Source organism: Scyliorhinus torazame, chromosome 18 (assembly GCF_047496885.1).
Source record: "Scyliorhinus torazame isolate Kashiwa2021f chromosome 18, sScyTor2.1, whole genome shotgun sequence".
In the NCBI taxonomy this organism is placed as follows: Eukaryota; Metazoa; Chordata; class Chondrichthyes; order Carcharhiniformes; family Scyliorhinidae; genus Scyliorhinus; species Scyliorhinus torazame.
In genome coordinates, this window is record NC_092724.1 from 161,546,153 (window position 1) to 161,556,205 (window position 10,053).

At 37.9% G+C, this 10,053-nt stretch overlaps 1 protein-coding gene across 5 annotated transcripts in view; it reads left to right on the plus strand.

Moving 5' to 3' along the window:
* The window catches only part of LOC140395697 (mitochondrial Rho GTPase 1), a 90,458-nt gene extending 80,441 nt beyond the window's left edge, over positions 1 to 10,017 (plus strand). For 3 of the 5 annotated variants that reach the window (XM_072483776.1, XM_072483778.1, XM_072483780.1), the window contains one exon: positions 8,789 to 10,017. In XM_072483776.1, coding sequence (XP_072339877.1) covers positions 8,789 to 8,811 — 23 coding nt within the window. In that variant the 3' untranslated portion in view covers positions 8,812 to 10,017. Of the gene's footprint in view, positions 1 to 6,234; positions 6,382 to 8,788 lie in introns of those variants that run through there. The other 2 variants (XM_072483775.1, XM_072483777.1) reach the window with 2 other exon arrangements.
* The last annotated feature ends 36 nt before the right edge of the window (positions 10,018 to 10,053 follow it).

Below are 10,053 nucleotides of genomic sequence, written 5' to 3' on the forward strand. Positions count from 1 at the left end.
CCACAAGAGCCCTTTACTTTCATTTTATACTCACGTGAAATAACAGCAACAACTCCTAATTTGTTGCTGCAGTTGCTCTTCTTTGTAAGTCTGTCTTAGTGCATTGCAGATTTTTACCATTAGTCCCAGCCCTTGGCCCACATTCGCCCTCAATTTCATACTCCACTTTGCCATTTTGTACAAGAGAGATCTAGCTTTAAATAATGAAGCTATCAATTCATTACATACAACCTATTAATCTGTGGAGAATAGGAGATAATTCACTTGTGACCTCTCTGAAAAGCTGGCTTACAGCTTTGGTACATTGCGAGTCAGTCGTGGGCATTTATCTTTTGATAGTGAGATGCCCTGCAGATATTTATCCTCAATTCACAACACTTTTAATACCAGCCTTTGCCCACAGGATCAATGATCAACTGCTGCTCTACTGTAGAGCTGGCTCCTGTTCAGGGAAAAATGAGAGCAGTGCCTCATTTAGTCCAGTCTTTCTGCAAAATCATGTAACTAAAGTTAGGATCTCAAACCCATGAAAGTGTCTGTATTTTGGAATTTGATGCAGTATCCAGTATGTACCTCCCTAAACTATGTTCAGAGATCATGTACAACCACTTGGGCTTGCAGGCTATTTTAAAATATGTGGAATAACTTATCCTTCCTTCAGGTAAGTGTGCAAATTGTAAATTGGAGCCATAAAAACAGTGGATATGCCGTGAATAAGGCTGCTATTGAAGAATCTTGAATCAAATGCAGAACTCCAGGGTACAACCAACTTGTTCAGGAATGCTGAAATCTTGATCAGTCCCATTACAAAGATTATGCATCTTTAAGGTATTCAGTTTATCAATATCTTCCATCCGAAATTGCATTTATGTATTTACAAACTTAGACACAGACTCTGGGATGTGTTGTGGGCGAAAAAGGATTCTTATGAAAATACTGTAGTTCAGCAAGTGCAGAGTAATTCTTCAGTTAGCTGACCTTACCGAAGTGCAGTGGAATACTACTGCATATTGGTTTTAAAATATAATAAATCAATACCAATCAAGTTTCAGTATCGGAAAAAATAGTACTGATTATATTGCAAGTAGGGATGCCTTTATATTTTGTTAAAAACGTGTTAATTTACATTGGTCCAATGGAAGTTGTCCTTGGTATATCTGAAAATTACCTCTAGTTCAGTTGGTTGTACTGTTTGATTTCTGTCAACGATGCCTTTTGCTATTAACAACTAGGGGTAGTAAGCTTTTCTCAGCTCTGGACCTGTTTTGGGAGTTCAAACCTTCATGCGAACAGTAATAAAAAGAATCCTCTCTGTCGTAGAAACATAAGGGTACAGGCAAACTATCTGTTTTCATTTGAAGCTTGCATTCAAGTTAGTCTCCTTCGAAATTTGGTATTCTCATTTCTTCCATCTCTTCTATCCTCCACCTCAGGTCTGTCCTATCTAAAGACTTGTTGATGGAGCGTAGGATTTTCTTTTAAAACTTTTTTGTATAATTGTAAAGTCAATGTGTAGCACGGTAGCATTGTGGATAGCACAGTTGCTTCACAGCTCCAGGGTCCCAGGTTCGATTCCGGCTTGGGTCACTGTCTGTGCGGAGTCTGCACATCCCGTGTGTGCGTGGGTTTCCTCCCACAGTCCAAAGATGTGCATGTTAGGTGGATTGGCCATGATAAATTGCCCTTAGTGTCCAAAATTGCCCTTAGTGTTGGGTGGGGATACTGGGTTATGGGGATAGTGTGGAAGTGTTGACCTTGGGTAAGGTGCTCTTTCCAAGAGCCGGTGCAGACTCGATGGGCCGAATGGCCTTCTGCACTGTAAATTCTATGATAATCTATGAATATGTGTTGATGAGCAAATTTTAGATTTGCATAAATATATTAAACTGGAGAAAATAGCTAATTTACTGACTCAGTTGATAGAACATGCAGTGCAGAAGGAGGCCGTTCGGCCCATCAAGTCTGCATCGACCCACTTAAGCCCTCACTTCCACCCTATCCCCGTAACCCAATAACCCTTCCTAACCTTGGACACTATGGGCCATTTAGCATGGCCAATCCACCTAACCTGCATGACTTTGGAATGAGAGAGGAAACCGGAGGAAACCCATGCAGACACTGGGAGAACATGCAGACTCCACACAGATAGTGTCCCAGCAGGGAATCGAACCTGGGACCCTGGCGCTGTGAAGTCACAGTGCTAGCCACTTGTGCTATCGTGCTGCCCAGAGCCTGTATGTAACAAGCTCATGCTGGCAGATGCTGGGTTCAGTTGAAAGCCCATGCTGAGTTAACTGAATTCAGCCATGAGGGCAGCACGGTAGCTAAAATTGCCCCTTAATTGAAAAAATAATAATTGCATACTCTATTTTGTTATTTTTTTTTTATTTTAAATTTTTTTTAATGAATTCAACCGGAGTAATGCAGAGCCACTGCGATTGTCCTAAGTGTCGACAGGCTAAAGAGAGAAAAATCAGCCAGATCTCACTCTCCTGATCAGTTCGTTCTAGCAGTGCCATTTTCTGGATATCAATAATAGCACTATTGGAAATTATTTTGTTACTTTTTAAAAAATTTTAATATAAATTTAAGAGTATCCAATTTTTTTTCCAATTCAGGGGCAATTTAACGTGGCCAATCCACCTACCCTGCACATCTTTTGGGATGTGGGAGTGGGACCCACACAATCACGGGGAGAATGTGCAAACTGCACACTGAGAGTGATCCAGGGGTGGGATCGAACCTGGGACCTCGATGCCCTGAGACAGCAGTGCTAACAACTGCGCTACCGTGCCACTCTGATACTTTTTTGATGGAAAGTCCAGTATTTCTAAGTTACTAAACTAGACTGTACGCAGAATAATACTTTTCACTGTAGCTCGGAACATGTGCCAATAAAATCTATCTAGACATTTTTACTTGGCTTTTTGATAATAAGTCCTGCCCTGTGGAATAAACAACTGCTCAAATAATACATCAAATTAATTACCAACTCAGGGTGGCATGGTGACTCAGTGATTAGCACTGCTGCCTCAGGGCGCCGTACACCCAGGTACGATTCCATCCCAGGTCACTGTCCGTGTGGAGTTTGCACATTCTCCCCGTGTCTACGTGGGCCTCGCCCCCACAACCCAAAGATGTGCAGGGTATGTGGATTGGCCACGTTAAATTGCCCCTTACTTGGAAAATAAATAATTGGGTACTCTAAATTTATATTTTTTTAAATTAATTAATTCCTAACTTATGAGATTATAAAGTGTGAAATCTTTTCTGTTTTTCAAATTGCCAGTTTGTATTCCTTATTAAAACTAAAATTAAAATTTCATAATGTTGAATCTTTTTCCTTTTCATATTGCTGGAGTTGTCAGCTTATCTTATTTCATAAAGACGCTGACTGGATAATATAATTGAATGGACAGCTACTGCAAAACAAGCAAATTTCTTAACTCCTATTATTTGAATTGGCTGTTAGAATGGGAGGCAGAAAATAAACTTAGTTCAGGTACAAGTTTATAGTTTTGATTTAAATCTTTTTCTATTGAGGGCTTTATTATCAGAATTTTAATTGTAATTTTAGATTTTCAGGTGAATGTGAATAATTTGCCTTGTACTGTACAAGGAAGTTAACTACAAAAGTAGTTAACTACTCCCAAAAGTTAGCTACTCCCAGCCCAACATTCCATTTCAGTTTTTTTAATCGCAAAGCTTGATGGTTTGAACTACTGTTATTACCTTCCCATTGTTGCATGTACAAGTGAAGACAAACTGGATAATTTAGTGTATCATAACATGTACTTTTTCTTTTCTAATTTTCTGTCTTTTAGGTGTCCATTTTCATTTTGTGTTTGCATGTAGGCACTGTCTATTCCTCTTGCATCATATCACTCTTATTAACTATATTGCATCTTCTATGATTACCCATCCTTCCTTCTCTCCTCACCTCCAGTGTTACTTTAGAAAGATTTGACTTTATTCTTGGAGATGGAAAACAATAGTTCATCTACTTTGGATGTGTGTGTTATGTACAGCTAATGGCTTCTGTTTAATTTGTCTTGGCTCCCATTAGCAGAATTTCACTTTGGTGGTACTTGAGCAATATTGATGACTTTCAGGTTATTAATACAACAGATCTCATGACAGTTCTGAATATGTCTAAACTAATTTCGATCTAATGGTATCTGGATTCATTATTGGAAGGATCACTTGTTTAATTGCTAATGACCCATTCAGTCTTGTTTGTGTTTATTGAATACAAATGCTGCAATATATTATTTTAATCTCATACAAATATTTTTGTGACTAATTCTTCCTTCATGTTCAATAGCCATTTCCATCAACATGTTCCTTATTTACATACTAGAAGACCTGTTAAAGCAATGTACAAAGAGATTTGCGTTTTTCCTATTTCATCTCTTTATGTTCCTACATCCCAAGCCCTCTCCCTCCTCCTTACCGTCTGCCAAGAGTATTGCAGTTGTTGTCCATTGTGAAAATCTGAATATAAATTGCTGTTGAGATTGATATTTCGACTTGTGTATCCTGGTTGAGACCTCCAACTTGTTGGTCATCTATTGTCCATGTTCAATGTAACTGCCCTCAAAGTGAAATATTGGTGTAACTACCTTAAATATGTTGCCGTTGAGTCTGAGTTTTTACTATCCTTAACTTGGAGCTGTTGCTTACTGTGAATAAATTCTTCACTAATGTGGTTTACCAGATAGACATCGAGTCTCTGCATTCGCATTTGCAATTTCTTCTTCTTGCTGCTCTGCCCTCAGGAGGCCTGTTTTTTCCTGAATGTCTTTGTTGCTGCTATTCACATCGTTGTCTGCTGGTGTTTGAGGCCCACTGCACCAATAACCTCCAAGCCGTAACCAGGATACTTGTTAACGCAAGATGATATCTCTAATTTGTATTGATATTTCCTAACTTGAATTAACTAGGCATGAGCATGCTCAGTTAGCAAGTAACTGCAGCCACTTAGTCCCCGATAGACCATTGTATTGATATAAGCCTCGGTTTTCATTAGTCATTTGATACAACAGAGAAAAGATTACTTGTGATCAAAATAGCAGGTGACTGAAAAATGTGGTATTGAACTACTGTCTAAATAGTTTTGGCATCCTGATAAAGGGGCAGTCCTGTTAATCAAAATCCATTTAAATTTAGTAATATTAATCATAAGTTTATGCTCTAATCTTTAAAGCAGAGCAAAGTCTACTAGCTGTTTCTTTTAAACATTGCTAGTCAATTTTTTATTCTAAGTATCTTCATAAAAATTAACTTTGTGTACTTTTAATACCAAATCTTTACTTAAACTGGCAAGCAGTCTGCAACAATTATTTAGGTAATTTTTACTTGACTCCAGAACAGAATGAATTAGGATTTATGGATTTAAATCTTTTTCGTAGTTTATTAGTTCCGCTGCTTATAATAATCTTGCATGACCTTCCCAGCATAATCCAGTGATTACTCAGTCCCTGCATTCTCACTGACCCTACCTAGTTTGCGGCTGGTTTCTCTTGTCTGACAGCAGCAATTTCACTTACCTTTGGGCCTTTTGAACCCACCCTGCGACTTGCCAGTTTTCTTCCTTTTGCTGGTTTTAACCATCCTTAAGGCCTCTTTCGCTTATTCCCTTTCAACTATCAGCTGTTTGTAAACTCATCGCTCTGTTACAACAACTAAGCATTTACCTTCTAATTGGGATGAATATTCTGAGCTACCCAAGATTAGAAAAGAATACTGACTCTGCAACCAGAGGAATTGGTTTTCTGCTACCCATGCTACCACTCCTTTTGGAGTCTCAAAAACCTTAATTAAGTCATGTCCTCCTTCTCTGCTACACAAAGTAAACTCTCAGTGTAACTGTGGCTTCTCTCTTCCTAGTCAACTTGTCCTGTATGCTGTCTGGCAGTAATATTCTTTCTATAATTCTGGCACTCGCTTCTGAATCGACTCTTCCATTGCCCCCCCCTCCCCCCCATCCTGTCTTCCAAATCATCTGCTTGAAATTAAACAGATGTCTCTATGGCAAAGATTTAAACATTGTGATTAAGGATTCAAATTCTTTGGTTCACTTAATAAATCCTTGCTTTATACAGGACTGCTCCTTGAATCAAACCATTAACCAATCAAGTTGAGATTTTTACTAATATACTGTTCGGTTGCCATTCACCCTGTTTTGTACCATATTATGAACTGCATACTTGTATGCATGTGTGTATATATAAGGTTAAAAGACCGAGTAGACGAGGTGGGTGCTATGCTGTTGGCGAATGATGAAGGCAGTCTCGTTCATCAAGTACACGCCGTGAGCTTTGTTGAAGATTCTATCTTCATGGAGTCTTCTGGTACTCGCAGTTTACAGCATGAAGACAGGTAACTGCACATAGTAAACTCTCCTCCTCCAGACTCTGGCAGTCATTTGAAAACACTTCCTGATGGTAGTGGTAATATTGGTGAACACTTTTTCCACATTCCAGTGACTTTATTGGCAGTTCGTAATCTTCTGACTATATCAACTTTTATTACAATACACTCTTTCAAGTTTTTGTTCCTTACATTTTATATTTTTGTCTCCACACACATCATATCCAGAATATGGCAACTGAAAATGTCCTCTTAAAGGCATGTAACGGAGAGGAGACATGTACATGTTTGATTTTTAATGTCTGTGGAACATAAGTTGAGACTAAAAGAATGAGTTTTTATTTAATGTGGGATGCTGAGCTTTGTAAAAATACTATTATGTTTTTAATGTAATGTCCGAGGTTTGTGACCATATTGCATTGAGTGCAATGTATCCAGAAAGTTTGTACATCTCCTATAAACTAGCGAGGTTTAAAGATGGCTATAGAATGTTATTCCAGGTTTGTGTAAGTGTTGGGAAGAGCTTGTCTGTAAAGTAAATGGCAAAGTCTGAATGCCTCTGATAATGTGTGAAATGGACAACCACTAAGAGCAAGCTAAGCGTTGGCCGATTGGGAGTGTTCATGCACTATCTAATCCACAACCTACATAGCAAAACCAACCTACATAGCAAGTACATTTTGATAGAAATATTAGCTCTTATGATTTTTGCACCAAACTACAGCATCTGTTTGTATAAACAATATATTAGAATGTTCTTTACGGTAAGAATAATTAGGCCGTCTTCAAAGAAGAAAGTCTGGAAGCTTTCTATTGAAGGTGTAGTGTGACACCTTTTGTTTTAGGACAATTTCTATTTATCTTTAGGTATGATGCACATAATTTGGTTTTAATTCAATCAAAAAAAATCTTACTTGAACTTGTGAAAATGCAACAATAGTTTTTAGCTAGCTGTGTTAGTGCGCTGATTGACTTTTTCTGGATTATTTAATCATCTTGTCCTCCATTGTCTGCAAATTAAAACATCTGCTGTAGTTGATTTGAATTAAGCCTGGAGGTTTTGTGCAAATTGCAAGTGCTTTCATGTACAGTCAGAACTTAAATTGGACCTGGTCCCCTAACTGCTAAGAAAGAGAAAATGCTGGAAAATCTCAGCAGGTCTGGCAGCATCTGTAGGGAGAGAAAAGAGCTAACGTTTTGAGTCTAATGACTCTCAAAGCTTACCCCTTACTGCTAAAATTGCCTCAATTATAGAGAATGAAGGTGAAAAGGAATAGGGCAACATATTTTTACCAAATGTAGCTGATAGACTGCATCACTCAAATGCCTTCTCTGAAATTGAGCAGGGGGACTTTTCACATGTAGTTTTAATGAAATGAATCGTTGTAATGTAGGCAGTTGTTGTCCAGAATGTGGACATTCAACGAAAGAAGTTAGAAAGGTGGAAGCAAAAGGAACCAAATGCAGGATTTAGTGCCAGATATTTTACCATGTAAATGCTGTCATAATGTTCGATGAATGCAACAAGTGCACTTGGATTGCTGAGTTAATGCTACGTCAAGATAGTAGCATGTGTCCCTGAGTGGCTAACATAGAATTGGATGATGAGTAGAGAGAAACCGAAGATGATGAAAAAATAAAAAATGCTCGATACACAGCACCACTCTCAGCATATGTAAAAGCACGTTGTATTTCAGTCTGTACTCTAAATACTAACCTATCCTTTCTCTGCATAACTATTTATTCAGTACATTTCCAGTATTTTCCGACTATGCTGCACAAATATTATTTCCGTATGTTCTAATTTAGCCTTTATTGTAATCTTGTATCACTAACTTATTCTGTGTTTAACCCTGTCTTGCGTCCTGTGGAACAGACAAGATAACGTCTTTAAAAACTGGTATTTAATGATTTTTAAATATATTTTGATAGATCACAATTTTTGCAGCCAAGTTTATTAAATTATATTCTCTACAAGCAACTAACTTGGGGATATTAAACCTACTTTAACTAATGTGCTCAGCTGTCGTACTGTGAGGAGTCTGGCTCAGTGCTTAATTGAGCATGCTCAGTAACCACCTATTGTGTCTCGTTCTACAGTGTGGACTCATTTGGCTTTATTGTGGCCCACATCCTATGTCTTTACAAGTGCACAGTATGGCCTCAAGTGCAAAGAGCATGTTTACCATACTTGTCTTATCACTGCTTTGTTTTATCCTGATTTGTTGTTGTGTATTTGCATATTCAAAATCAACCATATCCAAAAGGCCATGCTCACTAATATGTCTTTTTTAAATACAGCTTTGTGTTTGAACTTGTGCACATGTTCAAAACAAGCGCTGACCCTTTACTTTGATGTCAAACTGTGTTGCTTTAATATTTCAACTCTCTCACAATAAACGTTTCTTCCTTTTAGACACACAGCGCAGGCAGACCTGAAGACCTCAACCTTCTGGCTTCGAGCAAGTCTTGGGGCCACAGTGTTTGCTGTCCTAGGATTTGCTGTGTACAAAGCATTATTGAAACAACGATGATCAGAACAGGAGTGAACCATTCTCACACAATTTAAGTTTTATATACAATTTCAAGAAGCTGCAATGAATATTGAGTGTTTTTATTTTAATATGCAAACTTATTTCTTCAACGGATAACGGTGCAGAAGAACAGAAAAATATTTAAGGGTCAAGCTGACTAACTGCTCCCATGTCATATGAAAGGACAATGCAAATCTGTTACAACACTATTGCAATTTCAGAACCTATTTCTGTTTTGCCATGGGTACCAGTAGTGTTGCTATCTTTAGGATCCTGTAAAGCAAGAATAATTCAAAGCTGCCAACATCAGAGACCCAAAAGGGACATCATTTTGTAAATAATGTATATATCTGCACAATCAGCAGAATGGCATTGTTGCCCTCGGATGCCTGATACAGTTATGAAGTCTGCTCTCAGTTTATCGTGCAGCAAGTTACATGTCGGAGTGATTGTTTCATGTGGATATTTCGAACGTTATCCCACAGCCAGACTTGCCTGGTGTTTAAAACATTTGAGGGTGTTTTATTTATTGTTTAGGTTATATTTTAATTTCAAGGAAGCACGTCTGCACAAAGTGGAGTCATCGAGAGAGTTAGTTCTCAGGGTATCAGCGTACACAGAATAGCAATCATTTTTATCTCGCAGTATAAAATTTCCTTATATACCCAGTGACCTAATCACTTATCAGAAAAAATATACATTATTTGTCGTCTCGTTCCCCTCCTCCAGCCCCCAGTTTATTATTTCTTTTTTTTTCAAACCAGGCAAGATGTCAACGGTTGTTTTGCAATCTTTGAAGGATGCAAATCTATAGGTCCCCATGATCTTAACACTCACAAGTAAATAATGTAAGAGACTTCTTACTCCTATAACCTGTACTGTGTTGCAATGCAAAGACAGTACAGTTATCGCTTTTTAGAGTGTAGTAATTGCATGGTTCACAGTATCTCTTCTACAGTTAGCTCTAAAATACCATATCGAGCATCCTTGCAATTTTCTGTTACAATGAATTTGCATTCTTCCTGTATATTGAACCAATAACTTGCATCACATTGATTTCATCCTTGACTTTTTCAAACAATTTCAATAAATATCTACGTGCTGTATCGTACGTCCTTGTAGTTAATTTCTTTGTGTCCAAAAAAAA